Here is a 25,674-nt window from a genome sequence, read left to right on the forward strand (position 1 = left end):
AGGGTCAGGCTGGCCGTCCAGGTCCCCGGCCTCTGGACCTGCCCCTCCTCTGTTCTATTACGATCCCAAAAGCGCGGCTTCTGCGACTCCTTCACACCAGCGTGACGGGCAGGGAGGGCCCTGGGGCGGGGCCGCAGAGCCCTGGTGTGTGCTCCTCCCTCCATCGACAGACGAGGAAACCGAGGCCCGGAGAGGGCCGCGGATCTGCCCGAGACCGTGCCCCTGGCCCTGGCCCTGACCCTAGCCTGTCCACCTGAGCGCGAGCATCGTCTCCCTTTGCCGTGTTGCTCGCAGGCCTCCGCTGTCCCACCTGGAAACCTCCAGCATGAGCTTCAGGGGACTCGTGGTCAGCCCGCCCCCAAAAGGAGGCAGGGTCTCCGATGATCCCGGGGCTTTGGGGCTCGTCCTGGGCGTGGCGGAGGATCGGGCCACACCGCCCATCAATGGATGGAAGCATCATCGGAGTTGCTTTTGTTTTGTTTCCTGAGATAGGGCCTCGCTGAGGCTGAGGCTGAGGCTGGCCATCCTCCTGCCTCAGCCTCCTGAGTCTGGGATCACGGGCGTGCGCCCCTGTGCCTGGTTCAAGGAAGCCTCAGAACAGGCCTGGGGAGGCGGTGCCTGGCTGGAAGCTGAGGTGTCCCTCAGCAGCTCCCGGGACTCAGCCCTGGTCGCAGCCCCGGCCCCAGGTCCACGCCCACCTGAGGGGGCACTTTGTGGCCCTGGCTTTGGGCTGGGCACCTTCTCCCCACCATCCACTTGCCTCGTCACGGCCACTCGGAGCAGGAGGCAGTGTTGGGGCACGGGGTGGCCCCGGCTCCCAGGGTGAGCAGGGCCAGGACGCCACGCCCGACTCGGAACCCTGCCTCTGTCGCTCCCGCCCACACCTGCAGGCCCCCAGAGGAGCAGGCGTCGTGGCTCTGCCCCAGATGCCGGAAGTGGGGGCTCTGACTTTGGGGGCATCTGACCTCAGCAGTCTTGACTTTTTTGGGGTGTACCGCAAATTGACCCCAGGGGTGCTTAACCACTGAGCCACCTCCCCAGCCTTTTTTATATTTTATTTAGAGACAGGGTCTCGCTGAGTTGCTCAGGGCCTCGCTAAGTGGCTGAGGCTGGCCTCCACCTTGCGATCCTCCTGCCTCAGCCTTCTAGCTGCTGGGACGAGGCATAGGCAACCACGCTCAGCAGCAGATGTGATTCTTGCCGTTCCTGCCGGGTATGGGAAGGGTAATGGCGGTGGCCTTTGGAAATCATTCTCGGGTAATCAGGAATGCTCTGGTTCTTTTTAACAACTCTGCTCTTCTCCAGAATTGACCGCGGAGTACGCCTGCACGCGGAAGCAGTTCAACAAGAACCTCAGTGAATTTGGGTTGATTCAGGTACCAGGGGCCAAGATCTCACCCTGGGGATGTAAACCTGTGTGTCCATCTTGGTATGTCGTGTGCAGGGATTTTGGAAGAAGGCTGAATAAGGCTTTATTTGACAGAAGTCCTTTTGATGAATACACTTAGGTTTGGTTCTCCGGGACAGCCGGGCTTCTGACTTAACGGCCTTCTGTCCTGGCACGTGCAGATTCCCTTTTGCGTGTGTGGGTCCCAGGGACTGACCCCAGGGCCCTTCACCCCTGAGTCACACCCCCCAGCCCTTTTTCTGTTTTAATTAGAGACAGGGTCTCGCTGAGTTGCCTAGGGCCTCACTTAGCTGCTGAGGCTGGCCTCCACCTTGTGATCCTCCTGCCTCAGCCTCCCGAGCTGCTGGGTTGACAGGCATGCGCCACTGCGCCTGGTTCCGATCGCTCCTTGACTGTGTTTTTTTCCTGAACGTTCCAGGAAAAGTTTGCACTGATGGCTCAGAAGGCTTACGTCATGGAAAGCATGACCTACCTCACCGCGGGAATGCTCGACCAGCCGGAGTTTCCCGACTGTTCCATCGAGGCGGCCATGGTGAAGGTAATGCCGTCACAGCCGGAGAGCCAGGGTGTCACCCTGGGGGCTGCTGAAGACGAGTTCCTCCACTGCAGCCCTTGGACCCCCGGGGTCGTCTTGCTCTCTCCTTAGTCACAGCTCAGCTTGTCCTTGACCGGTGTCTGTGGTGCACCCTGTGCGCAGCTCTCCGGGGACATAGGGGTGGCCCTCGGGTGCAGCTGGGAGAAGCCCAAGGAACAGGGTCCAGCCAGGCGCTGGGAGACGCTGCCTCCCGGTGGGCCAGGTCCTGGCTCTGGTGGGCTGTGGCCACAGGAGGAAAGACGGACGTTATAACGTCACATCAGTGTGCAGCTGGGCTTTCCTGAGAAGGCCTCTGTCCCTGAGCTCCCGGCCTTCTTGGAGATCAGAACGTCCTTTCTAGAATGTTCCATGAGGTAGATCCCAGCATTTCCTGATGCCTTTGTTGGGGGCGTGTCATTTTTACCATGATAAACAAGAAGGCGGCAGGCTGGGCATTGGCTCGGGGGGAACTTCCCAGCGTGTCCAGGTCCTGGCCTCTGGAGTTAAGTGAGCTCTTGAGAAGACGTGAAGAGAGACCGGACAGCTTCAGAGAAGGGCGCACCCCGGGGCGACGGTGGGGAAGGTCGAGGATTCCGTGCAGGTTGCAGCGAGTCTCGTCCAGGGTGGCCCACGGGCGGGGTGCCGTTGCTTCCATTCAGCATCTCGCCCTCGGCCCTCTCAGCAGGGACTGTGGACACGGGTGCCCGTGAGCTGACCCTCTTCCAGGGGCTTGCTAGCTACAGCAGCGTTCTGCTCCCGGCTTGCTCGCAGGGGACACAGAAAAATACGTCACGGTCATGCAGGGCCGGGTGTCCAGCCTGATTTTTAGAGAAGGGAGTCGTGGGCGAAGGGGGCCACGCAGGAGTGGGTCACACTTCCTGGAGAAGGTGGAATCCGAGGTGGCTCTTTTTTTGGTGGGGTGGGTACTAGACATTGAACCCTGGGGTGCTTAACCACTGAGCCACATCCCCAGCCATTTTTATATTTTTACGTAGAGACAGGGTCTCACTGAGTTGCTGAGGCTGGCCTCCCACTTGCGATCCTCCTGCCTCAGCCCCCAGGCCGCTGGGATGACAGGCGTGCGCCACCGTGCCTGGCCCTAGATGGGTCTTAAAGCACAGGAGTCGACCCGGGTGGGGGAGGGGTGAAGGAAGGCTCGAGAGGTGTGACAGGCCAAGGAGGGAGCCGCTCAGTGTGTTCCAGGCCTTGCCTCAGGTCTTGCCTGTGGTCACCTCGTGAGTTCTTTCAGGGCTCAGTTTCGTCCTCAGGTTCCAGTTCTTCAAACAGCCTCCAGCCCCCTCCAGCCCGCAGTGCGGGGCGCAGGTCCTTTTGGAAGGGACTCGGCCCTGACACCCCCGCGCTGACTCCGCCCTGGTCCGTGGCAGGTGTTCAGCTCCGAGAGCGCCTGGCAGTGCGTCAGCGAGGCGCTGCAGATCCTGGGGGGCTCGGGCTACATGAAGGACTACCCCTACGAGCGCATGCTGCGCGACGCCCGCATCCTCCTCATCTTCGAGGTGAGCTGCCCCGGGACCCCCGCCTGTGGCCCGTCCTCCCCTCCCTGTTTGTTTGGACCTGGGAAGTGCTGCAGAGGGCCCAGCGGTGGCCCGTGTGGCCCAGGACGGGCTGTGTCCTCCATGGAACCCTCCTAGCCCTGCACGGACCTCAACCATCAGCAGAGGGTGGAGGCCGGGGGAGGCTGAGCAGCCCCCCAGGTCCTGCCCCTGAGCCCGGTGTCTCCTGGGAACTCTCTGTGGGCCTTTGCCAAGCTGCGTCTGGGCAGCCGGCATGGCCGCGCATCTTGGGGGAGACCTGGCTGCAGTCCCACCTCGGCTCTGCCCTCTGGTCCTGGTTTCCTTGTCCGTAAATGGAGGCAGGTCAGTAGGGGCGTCCCTGGGCCTCCCGGCCCTGGCTTCTCAATTGCTCCCGTCCGTGAGTTCACCAGCCCAAAGGGTCAGCTTGGCCAGCGTGGGCCAGGCAGGGTCGGGCGAGGGCCGCAGCCACGACCTTGGGCCGCCCCGGGAGGGTGCTGTGGTGCGGGTACGGGGCCCGGCGTCTCCCCGAGGCAGCGGGGTCTCAAGCAGGTAGAGAAGGGCAGCTGGAAGGTTCCAGGCCCAGACAGGACCTCGAAGGCGAGCCCCGGGTGGGGTGGGGGGAGGTCTGGAAGCAGCAGCCGAGCCTCCCACGGTGGCCTGGCTCGGGTCACCTCTGGCCTCAGAAAGGGGGTTGGACGCAGGGGCGCAGGACCAAGACGGAAAAGGAACCGCTAGCAGGTCACAGGGACCTTGGGCGCCCTCGGCAGCCTTGGAGAGGGAGGGACGGTTCCACGCCTGTTCTGGGAGGTTCTCCCGGGCGGGTGAGACCCGAGGCCAGTGTCCCGCACAGAGGTGGCGCCAGCCGGCGGCAGCTTCCCTGGGGGCGCGGGCCGTACTCCAGGCCAGTGTCTTGCCCTTGGCACCCAGGGACAGCCGGAGTCCATCTACCAAGGAGCCTGGGGCTCAGGGGACGGGGCACCCCCCGGGAGGTGGGCACGGGGGTGCGGGGTCCCCAGAGGCCACGCTGGCTGGTCCATGGGTGGGTGCCCTCCCCGAGCGCCCTGCTCCCGGGGCTTCTGAGGCGAGGCCTCTGCCGTGTGGGCTTGTGCCTGGCTGGCCGGGCCACCACAGGGCGGGCTGCTGACCCCACACTGCCGGCCACAGGGGACCAACGAGATCCTGCGGATGTTCATCGCCCTGACGGGCATGCAGCACGCCGGCCGCATCCTGACCGCGAGGATCCAGTAGGTGACGTTCCCACCGTGGCTCCCAGGGCCCCACTCGGCCGCCAGAGAGCAGAGCAAGGGCTGCGGGGCCGGGGACCGGGCGGGTGCGGCTCACAGGGCCCGGGCTTGTCCTCATGGGTGTGGGTGTCCCTGAGGCCAGCAGGAGGCCACTTCCCCGCTCCACCCTGCCCTCGGCCAGGGCCGCAGCTTAGGTCCCTCTGAAGCCCGGGTCCAGGCTGCCGATGGCGCCCGCAGAGCCCTCAGGCTGGAGCCCGCCTGTCCTGCTGGGTGGGCGGGTGCATCTGGCCGCAGGCACCGGCGCGGGGCCTCAAGTCCTGGGCGTGGACTCTCGGCAGCGAACTGAAACGGGGCAACGTGAGCACCATCGTGGAGACCGTGGGCCGCAGGCTCCGGGACTCTCTGAGGCGCACGGTGGACCTGGGGCTGACGGGTGACCTCGGGGCCGTCCACCCCAGCCTGGCGGTGAGTGTGCTCAGGGCCAGGCAGAGGGACACTCCCGGGCTCCTGGGGAGGTACCTGGCTCCCTCGTGGACCAGGGGGAGGTGCTGAGCGCCCGTCCCGCCGCAGGAGAGCGCCAGCAAGCTGGAGGAGAACGTCTACTACTTCGGCCGCACCGTGGAGACCCTGCTGCTCCGCTTCGGGAAGGTAGGCGGGCCCTGCCGGCCAGGGACGCTGTGCCTGGGACGAAGCCCTGGTCACTCTGGGTGGGAGCAGGCGGCTGGCCTGCACCGGGCAGCCTGCGGGTGCTGGTCTGCAGGTCCTCCAGCACCTCCGAGGGACAGGGGCTCCCTGGGAGGAGGGGCGGGCGAGGCGGCCGCCGGGGCCTGGGTCCAGCCTGGGACCTGCCCGGGACAGTCGGCCAGGGCGTGGCTGGGGGGGCTGGGCGGGCAGGCTGGCTCCACTCGAGACCGTCCCCAGAGCATGGTGGAGGAGCAGCTGGCCATGAAGCGGGTGGCCAACGTCCTCATCAACCTGTACGGCATGACGGCCGTGCTGTCCCGGGCCAGCCGTGCCATCCGCGTCGGACTCCGGAACCACGACCACGAGGTGAGCCCGGCAGCCCGCGCGGGAAGCCAGCTGCACAGGTCCCAGAGCCCGGCCTGGGGACAGGCGCGTGTGGGCCCGGCTGGAACCAGAGGCGAGGCTGCCGAGCGCCAGGCCTCCTGCCCGCTGGCCCTTAGTGGAACCAGCAGCTGGAACTGGAGGGCTGGGCCGGCTCCGCGGGGGACGTCCTGGAGAAGGGCCAGGGGCGCGGTGTCTGGTGGGGTCCCTGACGCACGGAGGTGCCACCCAGGAAGCTGTGCAGGTCACCACACTGTGGCCTCGGGGGGTCCTTGCTGCTCGGGGACCTGGCCCCAGCCTCCTTGGGTCTCCTGCCTGAGGGAGGAGGGCGGTGAGTGACGGGCGTCGGGCACAGTCCAGGGTGCAGACAGCGCTACAGGGCTGCTGTCCCCTCACAGAAGAGGACGGTCTCAGGCTGAGCTGCCCGTTCTAGGGGACAGTGGCTTGGGGTCAGGCTGACTGCACAGCCGCTGTGCCAGGGCTGTGGACCTCAGCCCGGCCGCCCAGCTGGGGTCCTGGGAGGTGAGAGGTGGACCCCAGGACCCACAGCCGCCCCCGACCTGGTTCACAGGTCCTGCTGGCCAGCATGTTCTGCACGGAGGCCTACGTCCAGAACCTCCTCAGCCTGTCCCAGCTGGACAAGTGTAAGTGGCGCGAGGCGGGAGCAGCCCCTGCGCACGGGCCGCCCGCCCAGGGAAGGCCACCAAGAGGGGACTCCGTACCCGACTTGGGGAATGGCGTCAGCCTGCCCCTCCCCCGAGGGCCAGCAAACGCGTGCGGTGTGGGCTCGGTGTGCCCCGCCTGCTCGTCCTCCTGGCCACGTGACGCGGGTCCCCTTCCCACCCCCACGGCCCGCAGGCCGAGGCTCTGGACCAGCGGTGGCTGCTGATGGCAGAGCCATCGCCAGGGGAGTGGCGTGTGCCCAGCCTCCTGCTGCTGGGCTGGTCCCGGCGCACGTGCTGGATGAAGGGGTTTCTCCACCATTTGTCCATTTGCCGAGCAGGCCCTTGTCCCCACTCCCAGCCCCTCACCACCTGGGGCGTTTTAGAGACGAGGACGAGCCTCTTTAGTTGGGACTGAGGCCTGTCCTTCCCGAGTGGTCACCTTGAGGACACGCCCCAGCCCTGTCGTGGGGTCGCAGGGCAGGAAGGTCACCCACACCCTCTCCCCCCAGACGCTCCAGAAAACCTTGACGAGCACATTAAGAAAGTGTCCCGGCAGATCCTGGAGAAGCGCGCCTACCTCTGTGCCCACCCCCTGGAGAGCACGTGCTGATTCTAGGACCGCGTCCCTGCCCGGCCAAGCCGGCACCGACAGCCCTGCCCCGAGGTGGAGGCCACGGGTGGTCCCGGGCCCAGCCGTCCCCCGGGGCCCGCCGGCTCCCTCCGCCCTGTCGCGCCTCAGCTGGTTCTGACCTCAGGCCCTGCATCCAGGGACGTGGGGCTTCCGAACAGGGACAGGGACCAGGACGGGAGCTGCGTCAGGGAGCTCGTGGGAATCGGGCAGGGGCAGCTCGCTCGCTGCGTCCTTGTCACCCAAACTCGGAGCACAGTGCCCTCCCAGCTCACGTCAGGGACGCTCAACAGAAAGGAATATAAAGTGCCGCGGTCTCTGTCCCTCCCGCCTCGCTGTGCTGGTCACGTTCGTCCACAGAGCTGGCCGTTAGGGGGCCTGCGTGCTCCTGAGAACCTCCTGGCGCCCTCCGTCCTCACCGCGTGAGACGGGCCCTGAGCACAGAGGTCAGTGTCTGGCCACAGCCTCGGGGCTCAAGAAGCGTCCTGGCCGAGCCCTGGTCCTGGATCCTCCCTCGCGGGCCCAGTGTGCGCTTGTCCCCGCTAGGGTCTTGGCAAGGATGGCTTCCGCCCCTGAGGACAGGGCGGGACAGCAGGCTCGCTGCTCCTCCAGCCTGCTTCCTGCCAGTGCAGGACGCGGAGTCCCAGCGCCTCATCTGCGGGCCTTCAGCTCCTGTCAGCCCTGGTGACTTGGGCGCCGGGCACTCTGCTGTGAGGGCAGGAGTGGCCACAGGAAGCCGGATGGCTGAGGGGGACGGGCTCAGGGAGCGCTCTGCCAGTTGGGGTAACATCTTCTGAAGGGGAACATCGATAAGTATCGTGACTTTGGAAATGACTTTCCAGTGGAACCTAAAGTCTTTTTTTTTTTTTTTTTTTTTTGGTGGGGGGATGACCAGGGATGGAACCCAGGGCTGCTTAGCCACGGAGCCACCTCCCCAGCCCTTTGTATATTTTATTTAGAGTCAGGGTCTCACTGAGTTGCTTAGGGCCTCGCTAAGTGGCTGAGGCTGGCCTCCACCTTTCGATCCTCCTGCCTCAGCCTCCCGAGCCGCTGAGATGACAGGCGTGCACCACTCTGCCTGCCTGAAACCTAAGCTTTATTTATTTTTTGATTTGGGGTTTTTTTCCCCAACTAGTAATCAATGGTGGCAAAGGGACAGGAGGCCACACAGCGTTCCTCTGAATAAGAGAAGCTGGGGGAGGCCATGAGACCCCACCCTGATTCTGGGGCCTTTCAGACTCCCGCGGGCTCCAGTTCTTCATCCATCCTGCGGCGTGTCACCGGCTTAGCCGCCAGGCCACGTCCCCCCTTTCCCATCAGAGATTCTGAGTGTTCTTAAGCATGATGTGGCGGAGCAGAGGGGGTCCAGCCTGCGTTTCTCAGCCTCCTTTTTGCCAGTGGAGCCCAGGGAGCCCCGGCTGGGGAGGCTGGTGGTGGAACCCCTGGGACACGCCTGGCGTTCTGGGCTCAGTCTCCTCCGCGGTCTCCAAAGGCCCAGGGCGTGTCGGGAGGGAAGAGTGAAGCGCAGGCCCGTGGAGAAGGGACCTCTTGACGGAGCTGCTGGTGTTTGGAGCTAGTTTTCTGGTCTTGCTTCTGGAAAGCTGTGTGTGGCCGGCTCCTTGCTGGGTCCCCTCCTCTCTCCCCAGCTAAATTCTCTCTGCAAACCAACAAATTTGGGTCATGGCCTTTCGATGATGGCGAGGCCACTCTTCTGAGACGGGACCTGGGGGAGGCGACCCGGCTTCCTCGCCCTTCCCCGCAGACAGAGGGCGTTGGAGGGTCCGGCGGCCCTTAGACCTGCCTCCCGAGCCCCCGTTTCATGGCTGAGGAGCCAGGCCCAGCGCGGGGAAGGGACCTACCTCGTCGCGGCTGGCGTCCCCCGGGCTAGAATCCACAGCTCCGGGGCCCCAGCCCCGGACACGGCCCCAGGCCCCTCTGAACCGGGACTTCCAGCCTGGGGACTGGACGGACACCGACAGTCAAATGGCAGCGCCGAAGACGCAGCGCGGGCCAGCGCGCCTGCCCGCCGGCCTGGACGGGTCCCCGGCGCTACCTGGCACAGGCCTGGGCGCCACGGGAGGGGGCAGGCCGAGGAAAGGCGGCGGCTTCTTGTACAGCTCAAAGTCCAGGTGGCGCCGGTCCCAGCTCCACCTCTCGCGGTCCAGCACCGGACGCGGCACCCGGTAGAAGGACGGGCTCTCCCGCCACACCTAGGCCAGGGGACAAGCAAGGTCAGAGGGACGCGGTCCCCACGCAGAGCCCCAGGCCTGCGCCTGCCCACGCACCTCCGCGAGCTCTCCGATGGGCAGCAGCATGAAGTCCCGACGGTGGCTGGTGACGCTGCTCTGGAGCCCCGTCACTTGGAACCCCGCGGCTGTGAGCCAGGCCTGGCGCGACCTCCGCTGGGCCTCCTTCTGCGCCTCCTCCGAGTCCCGAGGCTCCACCGTGGCCGAGAGGTAACTCTGCGAGTACGTGAACCTCCTCCCTGGCTCCTGGAGTGAGGGTGACACACTGGTGGCACCTGGTGGCCACGAGGGTCCCACGTGGGTCCTGGCAGCAGCGGGGGGCACGCTGACGGTTCCTGGCCCGGGTGTCCCGCTGTGGCCCCCTGACGACCGAGACCTTCTCCACCCGGAGCCGAGCTGAGACTGAGCCCCGTCCAGGCGACAGCGGCCCCACCCCCACTTCCCCAGCTGGCCGTCGCCCGGGCCCCCTGAGCGGTGGTCAGAGAGGAGCGAGCCGGGGGTCGGCCAGCCGCCACCGCCCCCGGGGCCTGTCGCACCTTGGCCATCTCTCGGTACAGCTGCTGCTTGGCCAGCAGGGCGGAGTTGAGGGCCTGCGTGCTGTAGTTGTGGACGCCCTTGTCCACGGGGCTGGGGACTCTGATCATCCTCGCCCTGGAGACGGGCTTCCTGGCCACCTGGAAGGCCTCCCTGATGTTTTTCTGAAGGAAGAAATGGCCCACCGTCACCCACCGTCACCCACTGTCACCACCCACACGGGCCCCACGCCCGCTGCCACCCAGCGCGCAGTGACATGCGCTTGGTGGGCAAGCGCAGGATTCTTCATCCAAAGGCCGCTGTGACTTCACCCGTCACTGTCACACTGGACTCCATCGGGCCCCGAGTTTGTGACGTGCCCACGGTCACCAGGAGGAACGCGCCATCGAGGGTGTGGCTGCGATGGTCAGGAGGGAGGCTGTCACCGTGAGGCTGGGGGACATTGGCACCCGGAGCAGCAAGGGCCACGTGCCGGGAGCCGGGCTGCGTCCTCTCCAGCAGCCACGCAGGACCCGGCTGGAAACAGCCGTGAGCCGAGATCGACAGCACGGGGCCTCCACCCCAGCACTGCGGGAAGAGAAAGGAGGAGGCCACTCCAAGTGTCCTGCGTCACGGGCTCGCCTCCCCTTTGCCCAGTGACCTTTGGCAAAGTGACCATCTTGGCTTTTAAAGCTTTTTTTTTTTTCTTGGTGTGACAACAGCGACCTTGACCCCCCCGAGACTGGACCTTGGAGTCTGCGGAACAGTGGGAGTCAGTCAGGGGAAGGGCTGGATTTGCGCTTCGGAGGAGAGGTCACCCCAGGAAGCCCGTGGCTGGCATCCACAGTCAGGGCCGGGCAAGGGTCCTGGGGTGAGGGACAAAGCTGAGGCCGCTGAGCACGTTCCAGAAGAACATGCTGAAGAGCCACACGGGGCCGCAGCCCCGTCGTGCGCTGTGTGGGGTTTCAGTGGCACACCCCTTCACCCTCCTGGCTTTCCTAGGTGTCCTGGAAGGGACGCGAGGCTCAGTCGCTTTGTCATCCCTGGAAGTAGAGGTGCGCTCCTCCCTCCAGACCCTGGAGCTGGGGCGATTGCCACAGGGAAGCAGGTGCTCCTGCGCTGTCTCCTCGTGGCTTAGAGTTCAAATTCTGACCAAAAGAGTTGTTAGTGGAGGGGAAGAAAGTAGCGATCGACAGTCACCCCAGGTGCCTGGGATTCTCTACGCCGGGGATCTGACCTCGCAGCCAAAGTGACCAGAGGCTTGAGAGGTGCATAAGTGAACAGCCAAACCCAGATCGCTAGAGCAACTTAAGGTTCAAAGTGACAATCATTCTTGAAAGAGAGAAGGTACTAGCATTTGGAAGCAGGCGAGACACACTAAAGAAGAAAGAGTGATTATAAAAGTACTTAACAGCCAGCTCGGGAGGCTGAGGCAGGAGGATTGCAGGTTGGAGGCCAGCCTCGGCAATGGTGAGGCACTAAGCAACTCAGCAAGAACCTGTCTCTAAATAAAATACAAAAAGGGCTGGGGATGTGGCTCAGTGGTTGAGTGCCTCTGAGTTCAGTCCCTGGTTCCCAAAAATTAAAAGTACTCAATGCAAATGGATGAAATATGCCAGGGAAAGACTCACTGCAGAATGAGGTAATGAACTGAAAGGTCAGCTTTTGATGATGGTCCCAGAAGGCAGCCCTGGATTGGAAAAAATAAAAGACATCTAGATGCTGAAAACAAGTGGTGACATTCAAATAGCAAGTCCCAAAAGGAGGGGCAAATGGAAATAGGGAAATTCCAGAAATAATGAGCATCAGGGAATGTCCTGGAAATTTCCAAGCCCAGAAACATCAGCAGTAGTAAGATTTAAGAAAATAGGTATGAAGACAAATCCTCCAAACTCCAGAGAGAAACAGTGGGCTGCCTGTTCAAGCAAGAAGTGTCATCGTGACATCAGGGTCCACAGCAGCAGCTGCAGACAGACAGCTTCGGTCTCCACTTTGACATCCAGGCAGACCGCCACTTAATTGTGAGGGCGCAAGCGCGGGCTCAGAGCCCTGGGTGGTTTACACAGACCTTTCCTTGAACATATTCTAGAAGCAAATCGGAACTAGAGTAAGAAAATCCAGGAAGACTCAGAGCTGACAAGTAATGGCATCCAATATCCTAGCAAAGTTTTCTTAGCAGAAAAGGACGAGGAAAAATTAATAAAGGTTCATCAACAACTAACCTTAAACCACCTCCCCAGCTCTATTTTGCATTTTATTTAGAGACAGGGTCTCATCGAGTTGCTTAGGGCCTCACTTTTGCTGAGGCTGGTTTTGAATTTGCAGTCCTCCTGCCTCAGCCTCCCAAGCCACTGGGATGACAGGCATGTGCCTCTGCACGCAGCCAAAAGGAAAATATTTTTAAAGCAACTAGGGAAAGGCATGTCATCGTCAAAAGAAGTATAGGATTAACAGCCGATCAATTGGAATGGTGGAAGTCAAAAGACAATGGAATGAAAAGAAAACCTGTCCAGCTACAATTCTAAATCCAGGAAAGATATCCCCAAACTAATCAAAAAACGAATTGGTATTAGTTAATATTAAACATTTCTCACCAAAATGCAGCACTAAAACAACAAAAAAGGACAGATCAGGAAAAGATCCATAAAACATCTAGTAACTCATTTAATGAGTAAGGACACGACTCATCTTGAGGGAAACGTGAACTTGAACAAGCATTTCACAAAAGACAGTTGATAATGTGGAAAAGCATTCAAGGTCATCAATCAGAAAGGCACAGTGAAACCAGAATGTAGCCACGTGTGGCAGCACATGAGTGTCATTCCAGCCACTTGGGAGGCTGGGGCAGGAGGCTCACAAGTTCAAGGCTAGCCTGACCAACTTGGGGAAACCCTGTTTCAAAAAAAAAAAAAGAAAGAAAGAAAGAAAAGGTCTAAGAATGTATCCGGTGGTAGAGCACCCCTGGGTTCCATCCCCAGGACCACACACACAAAAACCAAAATGTAATACCAGTATGCCTCACCAGAGTGGCTAAAATGAGAGTGACAAATCCAAGTGCTCGCACGGTTGAAGAGTAACCTTGTCTCTCGTTTGCTGATAATGCAAGATAATACAACCACTTTGGAAAGACAGCAGTTAAATGCTAAAGACATACCTGCCCGTGACTTTTACTTCTGTGTATATACCCACAAGGAATTAAATGTAGTTCTCAGGATCTGTACCAAAATGGAGGCTACTTTTCCCTCATGATCCCCTCACAAAAAAAAAACCCAGCTGGTATGGTTCAAATACATATAGTGGAAAACTTGAGCAAGAAATATGTATGCAGGAAGGTGGAGGAATCTTTTTTAAAATGTATGTGTAGGGGTTGGGGATATGGCTCAGTTGGCACGAGGCCCTGGGTTTAAATCCCCAGCACCACAAAAATAAATTTTAAAAAATAAAATGTATGTGTAGCAAAAAGGAGTATCTCCATCGTATGAAGTTCAAGAACAAGTAAAACCATTTTATGGTCATTGATTTCAGAACAGTGGTTAATTAGTAAGGTGTGTGATGCTTTCGGGGGTGATGGAACGTTCTACATTAAGAAAAGCCCTTCGGGGCTGTGGACGGAGCTCAAGTTGGTAGAGTGCTCACCTCGCATGCACAAGGCCCTGGATTCAATCCCCAGCACCACAAAGAAAAAAAAGGCCTTTCATGGTTATAAAATGATCAAACTGGCAAGATAAGATGATCCTAGGTGCTGGGGCTGTAGCTCAGTGGTAGAGGACTTACCTAGCATATGTGAGGCACTGGGTTCGATCCTCAGCACCGCATAAAAAATAAAGGTGTCTATGTACAATTAAAAAAAAAAGAAAAAATAAGATCCTATATTTGCATATATTGAGATAGGAAAACATGCCTAAGAAGGCAAACAAACTCATCATATTTGCAGATTTTAACAGACGTCTAGTAACTGATAGAAGAAACTGGTTTTAGACACATCACTAAGGATATAGAACACACGTAAAAATAAGCTCGAGGTAACTGACCTACATCAACAGCTCTGGGAGGAACCTAGTTTCAAGGGCGTTGAAATGTTCAGCAAAGCATCAGGCTAAGCCAGGCAGCAAATCTCAACAAAGGACAGAAAATATACAACACATGCAGATGAAATTAAGGTGCGACTCCATCAAAAGAGATGGGGAATGAAAGATTCCTTAGCATCTGGAAAGTCTACCGCATACTTGGATGATCAGTGGATCAGAGAAGAAATTAAAAATGGAAATTGAGGCAGCAGGAAATAAACGTGTGGGATTCACCTAATGAGCCTAAGAAGCTTATAGTCAAAATGGGTGGGTTCGGTTGGATTCCCAGAACACCCCTAGCAGCTGAAGAAACCAGAAAAAGAGGCGTATGTTAAATGCAAACATCAAAATGGGAGCAGAAATCAGGGCAATGGGAAGAGTACAATATGGAAATCGAAAAGCAGCGACTTCAGTGGGCTCCCAAGCAGCCATAAACAGACACATGTCATGACTCAGTGGACAGAACCGGCCCCACGGAATTGTGGGAAAGGATGACTAGTTGGTCAAGAGCAATCCTCATGGAAGGAATGAAACGGGTTCTTCCCTCGTACAAAAATAAAATCCCAGATGGACCGCAAGCTGAAATATGATGAACAAAATCGAATCATTTAATGTTTAAATGTTTTCATCGAAAATGCTGAGTGGGGTTATGGCCTTGTGGTAATAACAGGTTCCTGAGATAAGGCCAAAAGCAAGTTATGAGAAAAGACGGGAGAACTACCACACTTGACCTTCGGTGACCATTAGAGAGGGAAAAGAGGAAGTCAGAAACCAGGAGGTACTGGCCACAGGTATAAATGCCACAGCGTTGGTTTTGGAAAGCAACGTACTATCTATAAGTGGAATTCCCACTCAGTCTAATCCTGAGTGTATATCCTAGGGGAAAAAATCCTGCATGTTTTTTAGACAAAGACATATAAACATATTTGCAATTATATCACTTAAGTAGCAAAATATTACAGGGTACAGTAACGCACACCTGTAATCCCAGCAACTGTGGAGGCTGAGGCAGGAGGATCACGAGTTGGAGGCCAGCCTCAGCAATTTAGCAAACTCTCAAAACAAAAAATTAAAAAGAGGGGGAACTAGGATTAGCTAAATGGGAAAGTGGACTTGGGTTCCACCACCAGTACTAAAAAAAAAAAAAAAAAAGCAAAAGATAAGAAACAAAATCCCTACCAATAAGTAAATGGTGATGTTTCTACAGCTACATGGTTGAGCAAAAATCAAAACTATGGAAGATGTGTGTGTGTGTCAAATTCCATTTGTGTAACATTCGAAGATAGGCAGATCTACCCAATATTTGTGAATGTGCACAGATGTGATTAAACTATGGAGAAAAGCAAATGAGAGAGAAATACATAATTTGGGATAAATACATAACGTGGGTAAGGATTACTGGAAAAGGGCAACACAAAACCACCAACTATTGATAATATTTGATTTCTTAAGCTAGATGGTGAGTTATAAGGCCATTGGCTTTTTTTCCCCACAGTGCTGGGAAGTGAATTCAGGTCCTCATGTACACTAGGCAAGCCTCTACCACTCAGCCACCTCCCCAGCCCTTTTTATATTTTATTTAGAGACAGGGTCTTGCTGAGTTGTTCAGGGCCTCACTAAGTGGCTGAGGCTGGCCTCCAACTTTTGATCCTCCTGCCTCAGCCTCCCAAGCTGCTGGGATGACAGGCGTGTGCCTCATGCCTGGCATTTTTTGTTTTTAACAGTGTACACAAATACACTCATACATATGTATTTGCTGAAATGTTGTATCTCTCATGAAGCGACAGTGTCCAGAAAAGAATTTGACAGTTGCAACTTAAAGCTATAAATTTCTAGCTGACATAATGATCACAGAGGAAGATCAAGTTGATGAGCTGACCCATCAGAACTTATACAAAAGGCCAGCAAGTATAAATAAAGAGGGCGGAAATGACAGAGAGAGGCTCTTTAAGTTCCAGAATCTGTTTTAGACTCGTCCCAGAGGGAGGGAGTGCAGGAGGAAGACAAAAACTGGGCGCTATGGTGCAAACCTATCATCCCAGTGGCTCTGGAGGCTGAGGCAAGAGGATCTCAAGTTGGAGGCCAGCCTCAGCAGCGCGGCCCTAAGCAACTCAGTGAGACCCTGTCTCTAAATAAAATACAAAATAGGGCCGGGGATGGGGCTCAGTGGTCAAGTGCCCCTGGGTTCCATCCCCAGTACCAAAGAAAAACTGAAAACAAATCGTTTTTAAAGGATTTTTTCCAAGCCCCACCTGAACACCTAGAGATGGACACTCTGCATCAGTTTGAGAGAAGAAACGAATCAGGCAGGGATCGAACTTAGCTGCAGCCCTGGATTCTAGAAAGCGGTGGGTTCTGGGTGAATAGGGGAGGCAGGTGAAGCCACGGCCCTAAAGACAGTCCAGCTGTGGTTCAAGGGCAAAACCAATGGCAGCCCCTACACCCGCCAGAAACATGAAAGCTCACGACCCCACAAAAGCTTCTGAAAGGAAAAACAGAATGTGAAGCAAACCCGAGCCCAAGAAATCCCAGCAAACAGGAGTGGAATTCCCAGCGGAGCAGGTCAGGAGCTCAGGAAACCCTGTCCTCAGGGCACGGTCTCTGGACCCAGGCTGGGCCCAGTGGCTGAGCCTTGCCTAGCATGCACGGAGCCCTGGGTTAACCCAGCACTGGAAGAAAAGCAAAGCGACGAGAAAACTGTCAGACGCAACCGCTGGAAAAGGAGCCAAGGCGTATGATAAACTGAGATGTGTTTATTCATAAAGATATACTTTAAAAAACAGGAAAACTACATAATCCAATTGAAAAATGGGCAGATGATCTGAATTGACACTTTTGGAAAAGAAGAAATATGGTTGGGCGTGGTGACACCCGACTGCAACCCAGCAACTCAGGAGGCTGAGGCAGGAGGATCGCCAAGTTCGAGGCCAGCCTGAGACCCTGTCTTAATGAAAAAAAAAAAAGACTGAGGATGTAGCTCAGTGATAAAAGCACCCCTGGGTTCAATCAGAGGTGGAGCCCAGACAAGGTGGCACGGCCCCGGGGGCACCAGCCTCAGAAGAGGCTAACAGTTCTCCCAGGATCCGCTGGTTCCTGCAAACAGACAATTTGTCATAAGACTCATCCCTCCCTGCTCCGTGGCTTCCTGTCTTGCCATTTGATCCCTCCCTCTTGCCTGGATTACCTCTGGGATGCCGTCTGCCATGTTGGGAGGCAGCTAAGGAGGCCCTGGGCAGACTAGTGAGGCCTTGGACTTTCTGCCTCCAAAATCAATCTAAATAAACCTCTTTTCTTTCTATAATGCCCAACCTCCGTTCTTTCGTTACAGCAACAGAAAACATAGGGATACAGGTGACCTGATTTCAAAAGGTCACCGGATACAAGATTAATAAATACAAGTCCATTCTATTTCTGTATTCTAGGGACAATGCAAAGATTTTAAAATTCAACACATAACAGCATCAGTTTCTCGAAAGAGGGGTAAGACTTACATGCTGATAACTACAGACATGGCTGAGGGAGAGAAGACCTAAGTCACAGCCAGGAACATTCCAGATGATAGATGGCCATCTGTTCTTCTCAAACAGATCTCTGGGTTTTATTCGGTTCCTATGAAATCCCCTTGGGACTTTTTATAGAAATTGGCAAGCCAATCCTAAAATTCATATGGAACCCAACGGACCTAAAATCATCAAAACAGTTTTGAGAAAGAACAAAATTGGTTTGGGGACATGGCTCAGGGGTTGGACACCCAGCCCAGTTTCAAAGCTAACTATAAAACTGCAGCGATCGGGAAACTGTGTTTTAGGATGTCTATATAAGTTAATGGAATATAATTGAGAATAAACTCAAATTCCTGCCCTTATGGTCCACTGAGCCTCCACCAAGTTGCCAACTCCATTCAGTAGGGGAATAACTAGGCTTTCAGAAGACGCTGCAGAGACGACTGGACACCCACGTGTAAGCGATTCATTTTGACCCTTATATCATCCCCCAAAATAGTGAAAATAGTTCATAGCACTAAGCCCAGGAAAGAGGAGGAAATCTTTGTGGCCTTCGATTAGGCAGTCTTACCTAAAAAGCATAATCAATAAGAAACTGATGAATTAGAATTCCTCAAAGTGAGTAACTTAGCACCTCAAAAGTTTCTCTTGCAGGGTGTGGTGTATGCCTGTAGTCCCAGTGACTCGGGAGGCTGAGGCAGGAGGATCGTGAGTTGGAGGCCAGCCTCAGCAATTTAGTGAGGCCCTAAGCAACTTAGTGAGACCCTGTCTCTAAATAAAATATAAAAAAATGGGAGGATATGGCTCAGTGGTTGAGTAATCCCTGGTACAAAAAGGAAAAGTAATATAAGCTTATTTTGGGTTTCTACCCAAGAGAAAATGAAAACACTTTACACAGTGATTTGTATGCCAATGTTCACAGCACAAATATTTATAATAGCCCCAAACACGAAACAATATGAATTTCACTGAGTAATGGATATATTTTTTAAAACGCAGTACAGTCAACCAATGGAATACTATTTAGCAATAAAAAAGGAACAGGCAGCTGATATATTCAGGACGGTGGATGATCCTCCAGAACATTATGCTCAGCGAAAGAAGCTGCACACACAAGTTCACGTATGATTTCACTTAAATGAAACATCCAGGAAAATCCAATCTTTAAAGACCACAGATCTGTGATTCCTGGAGAATGGAAGAGGAAGGATTGACCACAAACAAACATGAGAACACTTTATGTGGGATGGCAGTGTCCTAAAAGTGGACTACGGCATCATAACTCAAAACTCAGGAGACATTGTTGATTTACTTGTACTCAATGGGTAGATTTTAATGCCTGTAACATCAATAAAAGTGGAAAAATAGAAAAGCTAAAATCGAGCTGTGTTTCAGTTATCTGTTATGAACAGAAAATTGAAAGCCATTTGTAGCAGCAATTCCTATGATAATAGAAATATGACTTTTAAAAAACCTGGAACAGTTATTTCCAAGTGATGTCAATAAATTATTCAAGATAAGGAACTGTTAAGATTGTCAACTAACATAAAATTCTCTGCATCCACATTACTGTAAAACCTTCCAGATGTTTTGTTAAATAATATTAACAAAAAGTATTGACTCAGCTGGGCGTGGTGGCATATGCCTGTAATCCCAGCAGCTGTGGAGGCTGAGGCAGGAGGATTGCAAGTTGGAGGCCAGCCTCGGCAACTTAGCAGGGCCCTGAGCAACTCAGTGAGATCCTGTCTCTACATAAAATATAAACAGGGCTGGGGAGGTGGCTCAGTGGGTAAGCACCCCTGGGTTCCATCCCTGGGACCAAAAAACAAACATACCAAAAAAAAAAAAAAAAAAAAAAAACACAACACACACATACATTGCTTCTAAGCTTCTAGAAGACTTAGAAGAATGGAGACTGGAGGCAGAGAGTGGAGGTGGAGGGCTGGGGAGACCATTCCTCAAAATTTTGGGGGGGTACCAGGGATTGAACTCAGATCACTGAGCCACCATCCCAGCTCTGTTTATATTTTGAGACAGGGTCCTACTGAGTTGCTCGGGGCCTCTCTTTTGTTGAAGCTGGCCTCCAATTTGCGATCCTCCTTCCTCAGCCTCCCGAGCCGCCGGGAGCAATCATCGTGCGCCACCGCGCCTGGCTCCTCAAATCTGATCATGCAAGTTACTTTTTTTCCTGTTTCTGGGGCAACTGAGGAATGCTCTTAGCAGGTCACATAAAATATCACACGTGCGCACCGAGGCAGGACAGAGAAGGACGCCCTTCCCTCTCATCCCAACCCAGGCGGTGCTGCGAGCCCAGACTCGCAGGGCGGAGGGAGGCCCACCTGGATGACACTGTCCTTCTGCTTGGCCCTCAGGAGCATGCTGCTCCGCCACCGCAGGTACTTCTCCTGGTGGGCGAGGACCTCCGAGTTGAGGGTAGTGGCCCGACTTCGAAATTCTTCAAGATTGGGGGCGGGCGGGGGGGACACGGTCAGCAGCTTCTGATCCGTGAGGTCGTCTTGAGAAATGGGGAGGCCGAAGTCGAGGCTCAGGTCTCTGATCATGGTGGCGGAAGGCAGCAGGTCTCTGACAATCACCTCCCTGAGCCTGGTGCTGTGGTAGCAGATGGTGTAGATTCTGGAATGAAGAAGGACCCCACTCAGCCCTGGGACCCTGACAGGCAGGGCTAGCCGTCCCTGTTTGGTAGGAAAGGAAAATTCTAGAAAGATCACAAATGAAGGGCTCAGGCCCAGTGGGGTCTGGCCTCCTTCCTGGCTTTCTTCCCTCTTCCCTGGACCCCCAGGAGCTGAAGGGCTCCCGTGATCGGAAGCCTCTTCTTTGATTGGGGTTGTTGGGGTGTGGGTGTGGGTGTCCCCAGAAGCCCCCGTGGAGACGGTGCAGGAAGGTTCAGAGGGGACACGATCGGTCCCGAGAGCCTCAACCCGGTCAGTGCCTGGCTCCCTGGGGGATCCGCTGGGGGCACCTGGAGGCAGGTGGTGTGGTGAGGAGGTGGCACTGGGGCCTGGCTCTGGGGACACGTGTGCATCTGGGAGTGGAGTCTCTCTGCCTCCTGGTCCCCAGGGGAGCTGCTTCCCTGCACCACACTCTTCCTCCATGATGTTCAGCCTCCCCTCAGGCCCGAGGAACGGAGCCGGCCGTCTGTGGACTGAGCCCTCTGCCACCCTGAGCCCCAAATCCACTCCTCCTCCTCTACAGCTGTGCTGGTGGGTCTTTTGGTCACAGCAGCAAAAAAATACGTACAGAGCCTGACTTCTGAGCGAACCTCGAAGACTGAGCGTCATCCTGCTTTCTACAGCCTCCTTTGCCAGGCACAGTGACTAACACCTGTCATCTTAGCAACTTGGGAGGCTGAGGCAGGAGGATCACACGTCCTCACTGACCTCCAACTTGCCGAGGCTGGCCTCCAACTTGCGATCCTCCTGCTTCGGCCTCCCCAGCCACTGGTGAGACCCTCTGGCTGGCAGGCAGGCGCCACCACCACAGTAGGGTGAGAGATCTCTGTCTGCAAGAGTCAGAGTCGCCCCCTGGAGGCCTGGGATGCCCAGGGGAAAAGCAGAACCAGAGAGCAGACACCGAAAAGCTGGAAGAGACGGATCTCGAGACACTGGCTTTCTGAGGAATGGGCTTGGAGGGCAAGACTGTGCCGGGGAAGAAACAGTGGCACTCTTGTGTCGCCCGGGGTTCAAACCATCATTCCCCCAAAGCTCACTGGGAAATGGATTTTAACCAGCCACTGCCCTGTGGCTGCACTTGTAGGATGCTTCCTGCGGGACAGAGGATCAGACGTAGCACGGAGGACCAGCCTCCCTGACACAGTCTGGGGCGAGTCTGCACCCTGGCTGGCTTCCTTGGGCCAGCAGAGTGCAGAGGACTGTTACTCCCAGGGTCCAGTGTGGTGGCACCCGCCAGTAATCCCAGCAGCTTGGGAGGCTGAGGCAGGAGGATCACAAGGTGGAGGCCAGCCTCAACAATTTAGCAAGATCCTAAGCAACTCAGGAGACCCTGTCTCTAAATAAAATATAAAAGGGCTGGGGAGGTGGCTCAGGGGTTAAGCACCCCTGGGTTCAGTCCCTGGTACGAAATAAAAAATTTTAAGAAAAAGGACAGTGGTTTCCACCCGCCGCCCGCGGGGCCGCACCTGGCCAGCGCCTGGAAGGTCTTGTGCGGCACAGCGTTGCGCAAGTAGAGCCCCGGGTGTCGCATGAGCAGCGACACGGGCTTGAAGAGGTGCACGTGGTAGAGGACGGTCTCCAGGTCGGCGTAGAGGCGGTGGCGGAAGAGCAGCTGCGAGTCGTAGAGCACTTTGTAGCTCCCGAGCTGCAGCTGCGGGATCCTGCAAGAGAGGCGCGGCCGGGCGGGTGACGGGGACAGGCCCGCCCAGCGCCCGGCGCTTCCAGGCGCCACTGCCCAGAATCAAACGGGAAGAGAGCTTCCCTCACCGCCGTCAGCCCTGCGGAGTCCAGGGACAGAGCCCTGTCGTTACGGAGGACGTCACCAGGGGGCAGCACGGGGAAGGGACACGGAAACGCTACCGTTTTTGCCACTCGGGAGTCTCTAATTCCAAGTCTCTAACTTCCAAGTTTATGGCTTAAAAGTATGGACTTGGACCCGGGGCGGTGGCGCAGGCCTAACATCCCAGCGACTCGGGAGGCCGAGACAGGAGGATCGCAAGGTGGAGGCCAGCCTCAGCCACTTAAAATTTTTTTTTTTTTTTTTTTTAATCTATTTACCCCTTTATTCATTCACTTTGCGAACCTGGGGGTTAGATCCTGGGCCTCGTGCATGCTAGGCAAGGGCGCTCCGCGGATCTACAGCCCCAGGCCTCTTATTTTATATGACATTTTGGTTTTGCTTGTTGGAAAACAAATGAAGAAAAGTGTCATCAGCAAAAGCCATTTGATGGGGGTAAAAAGCGCTTTCAAAATCCGGGACCTTGAAAGGCAATTATCAGTGAAGCTACTGAAACCAGCTGTTGCAGCTCACGGTCCTCACGCCCCTGCCCACCAAACGCCTCACCAACCCGCCACCGTGCTCTGTGCTGGCGCCCAAATGCCACCTGGGGGGATTGCTAAATATACCCGCTATCATGATCCTGTGTGATAGTTCTTTTTTTTTTTGGGGGGGGGTGAGGGTGCTTCACCACTGAGCCACCTCCCCAGCCCTTTTTCTATTTTATTTAGAGACAGGGTCTCACTGAGTTGCTTAGAGCCTCACTAAGTGGCTGAGGCTGGCCTCCACCTTGCGATCCTCCTGCCTCAGCCTCCCAAGCTGCTGGGATGACAGGCATGCGCCACCACACCCAGCCCAGAATTGGATATTTAAATGGTCTCTACAGTGTCCCTACTGAGTGGCTACCTGAGTGCTCTGGAGGCCACCAGGGAAGTGCAACTTCCTGCAGCCCAGGCAGCGCCTCCAGATAATCAAGTATATGTTCCTTGGGCTGAGCTGACTCCTAGCCCAGAACACTCTGCCCCTGGTTGAGGAGTCTGAGGACAGGACCCATTTTTCTGGACCATCCTGTCTTCTACATACCCTTCAACTCTTCCCCTCCACCAAAGGCAGCCAATTCTGCCTGTTCTCCCTCATCAGTACCTAACAGTGAACCCTGAGAGAACCTGAATCAACGTCCCCTCTCTGAATCGAGGACACAGAACCTGGCCAGGGCTTTTTTTTTTTTTTGAACTGGGGATTGAACCCAGGATACTTGACCACTGAGCCACCTCCCAGCTCTATTTTCTATTTCATTTAGAGACAGGGTCTCGCTGAGTTGCTCAGGGCCTCGCTAAGTGGCTGAGGCTGGCCTCCACCTTGTGATCCTCCTGCCTCAGCCTCCAGAGCCGCTGAGATGACAGGTTGTGACACCACATCTGGCCCCAGTCCTTTTTTATATTCGATTTTGAGCCAGGGTCTCGTTAAGTTGCTTAGGACCTCACCAAGTAGTTGAGGCTGGCCTCCACCTTGTGATCCTCCTGCCTCAGCCTCCAGAGCTGCTGAAATTACAGGCGCGCAGCCCTGCACCCGGCCGTCCTGGGCTCTGAAAGAACTCTCCGCTCCTCCCACGTCCTCCCTTCGTGGCTTTCCCTTGAAACTGCAGAACTCGCCACCTACCGGCTCTGGTGGCTCTCCCACAGCTTCCTCAAGCCGCGGTGTGCCAAGCCTTCCAGAACAAAGAGGTGGATCTTCCCGTCCAGCAGGTGGAAGCCGGTGAGGACGTCCAGGTGCTCCTGCTGCTGGATCTTCACGCGCATCTTGAAGGCGGACAGGATCTGCTGCACGTTCCTGGTGGGGTAGGCGTCCAGCTCCAGGGCCCGGGCATTGGTGACAGTGATGTCCCTGAGCAGCCCGTGCAGGAGGAGCAGCTCCTTGGACTCCAACACAAAGACGATGCGGCCGAAGGGAGAGCCCGTGTCCTGCGCCCTGGTCCAGCTGCTGAGCGGCACCGCCACGTCCACCCGCAGCTTCAGCAGGGAGTTGGCCTCCAGGTAGTTGCCGGGGGACAAGGGGCTGTGCTGGAGCAGGTCGGGGGTGGCCGTGCGGAGCCGGGTGGCCCTCCGGCCCCCGCGGCCCGGGCAGGGCGGTGGGCACTGGGACTCGCAGCACTGGATGGGGACGGCCAGCTGCAGGTACGTGTGGCCCAGGAGCAGGTCGGCGAAGCTGACCCGAGCCACGCCGTGCGGGTCCCAGGGCTTGTTCTGGGACTCGAAGGGGTTGTGCTCCGTCTCTCGGGGCGAGATGAGGGACTGCAGGTTCACGTGGGCGTCCAGGGGGTCCTCCCCATACAGGGCGGGCTTCCGGGAGGACTCGTCCGCCTTGCGGTCCCTGTCATGGACTTCCACCACCATGGGGGGGCCCTCCAGGTACTCCCGCAGCTCGCTGGGGTGCATGGCCCCCAGGAAGATGACATTGACGTCCTCGAAGTAAACGCGGGTCCCGTGGGGACGCTCCTCGGTCCTGTGGACGGGCGTCTTGTGGAACCGGTACCTGCAGTACACGGGGGTGCACAGCCTCTGCAGCGGGACAGAGCCGACAGCAGATCACAAACGGGAGCCTGAGTCCCTTCTGCCACTAAATATCCACAGGCTAACCCACCGGACTCTGCGGCCCACTGTCCATGAAAGCACCAAGATGGCGGCTGGCACCAGGAAGGACTCAGTAGGTATCCGTCATTTTTTTTTTAACCCTCCCAAACTGGCCACAAAGGCCCAGCACAGGTCTTTGTAGGCACACGTATTTTTTTTCGTTTTTGGTACCAGGAATTGACCCCAGGGGTGCTTAACCACTGAGCCACATCCCCAGCCCTTTTTATATTTTATTTAGAGACAGGGTCTCCCTGAGTTGCTCCAGGCCTCAATACATTACTGAGGCTGGCCTCCAACTCGCCAACCTCCTGCCTCAGCCTCCCGAGCGGCTGGTACAACAAGCATGCACCACTGCGCCCAGCATTATTTCTACCTCTCATCCCAAGGCTGGGCACAAGTGGTGGAAATAAGTGGAGTTTCAGGAAAGGGAATCCCACTGGGGTGTGGCTCAGTGGTAAAGTGCCTGAGGTCCTGGGTTCAATCCCCCAGCACTACAGAAAAAGAAAAAAAAGAAAGAAAGAAATTGAAAATGTCTAGAAGAGGAAATCCCCATTTCCAGACAGGGGTCTGAAGAGTTGGCAGTCTGAGAGGGTGGGAAGAAAGACTCAGGAGGAGGAGGAGGGCCAGGTTGAGGGGGTAATGTGTGCTTCGAGGTTGGTACCAAGGCAGAATGATCAAAAGCTAAGCCTGCGGCCAGAAGTCACACACTAGGTGTACTACCATCCGATCTACACTGAAGCTCGGGATTTATCCAAACAGTCTTGGATCGGCGCTGCTCCCAGGTATCTGGTAGAGATTGACAAATATCTATGGAGAAATTAATTTTCAACCTAAGCCTCAAAAAATAGTCACCATACTACTGTGATACATGCACCCCCACATTTAGAGCAGCACAAATCACAACAGCCAAACTATGGAACCAACCCGGGTGACCATCAGTGGAGGAATGGATAAGGAAAATGTGGCACATATGCACAATGGAGCTTCATTCCACCACAAAGAAAGATGAAATCATGCACTTGGCAGGAAAATGGATGGAACTTGAGAACATCACGTTAAGTGAAATAAGCCAAGCTCAGAAAGTCGAGGGTCACATGTGGCCTCTAGTATGCGGAGGCTAGAGAGAGAAAAG

The 25,674-nt window shown here is 56.2% G+C and overlaps 2 protein-coding genes across 5 annotated transcripts in view; one reads left to right on the forward strand and one right to left on the reverse strand.

Moving 5' to 3' along the window:
* Acad9 (acyl-CoA dehydrogenase family member 9) overlaps positions 1-7,985 on the forward strand; it is a 28,184-nt gene extending 20,199 nt beyond the window's left edge. The window contains exons 10-18 of the mRNA XM_047534844.1: positions 1,306-1,376; positions 1,827-1,946; positions 3,368-3,496; positions 4,679-4,758; positions 5,097-5,223; positions 5,329-5,406; positions 5,680-5,808; positions 6,395-6,467; positions 6,998-7,985. Coding sequence (XP_047390800.1) covers positions 1,306-1,376; positions 1,827-1,946; positions 3,368-3,496; positions 4,679-4,758; positions 5,097-5,223; positions 5,329-5,406; positions 5,680-5,808; positions 6,395-6,467; positions 6,998-7,098 — 908 coding nt within the window. The 3' untranslated portion in view covers positions 7,099-7,985. The remainder of the gene's footprint in view (positions 1-1,305; positions 1,377-1,826; positions 1,947-3,367; positions 3,497-4,678; positions 4,759-5,096; positions 5,224-5,328; positions 5,407-5,679; positions 5,809-6,394; positions 6,468-6,997) is intronic.
* Positions 7,986-8,161: 176 nt separating this feature from the next.
* The window catches only part of Cfap92 (cilia and flagella associated protein 92 (putative)), a 41,172-nt gene continuing 23,659 nt past the window's right edge, over positions 8,162-25,674 (reverse strand). Inside the window, exons 10-16 of one of the 4 annotated variants that reach the window (XR_007106246.1) lie at positions 23,572-24,470; positions 21,602-21,796; positions 19,785-20,079; positions 9,899-10,060; positions 9,402-9,608; positions 8,976-9,326; positions 8,162-8,773 (exon numbers count right to left, since the gene is read on the reverse strand). Coding sequence is in view for 2 of the 4 variants with exons in the window: in XM_047534612.1 (XP_047390568.1) it covers positions 9,096-9,326; positions 9,402-9,608; positions 9,899-10,060; positions 19,785-20,079; positions 21,602-21,796; positions 23,572-24,470 (1,989 nt within the window). In the remaining 2 variants the exon portion in view is untranslated. Of the gene's footprint in view, positions 9,327-9,401; positions 9,609-9,898; positions 10,061-18,172; positions 18,634-19,784; positions 20,080-21,601; positions 21,797-23,571; positions 24,471-25,674 lie in introns of those variants that run through there. The other 3 variants (XR_007106247.1, XM_047534612.1, XM_047534614.1) reach the window with 3 other exon arrangements.

Source organism: Sciurus carolinensis, chromosome 19, assembly GCF_902686445.1.
Source record: "Sciurus carolinensis chromosome 19, mSciCar1.2, whole genome shotgun sequence".
NCBI classification, from domain to species: domain Eukaryota; kingdom Metazoa; phylum Chordata; class Mammalia; order Rodentia; family Sciuridae; genus Sciurus; species Sciurus carolinensis.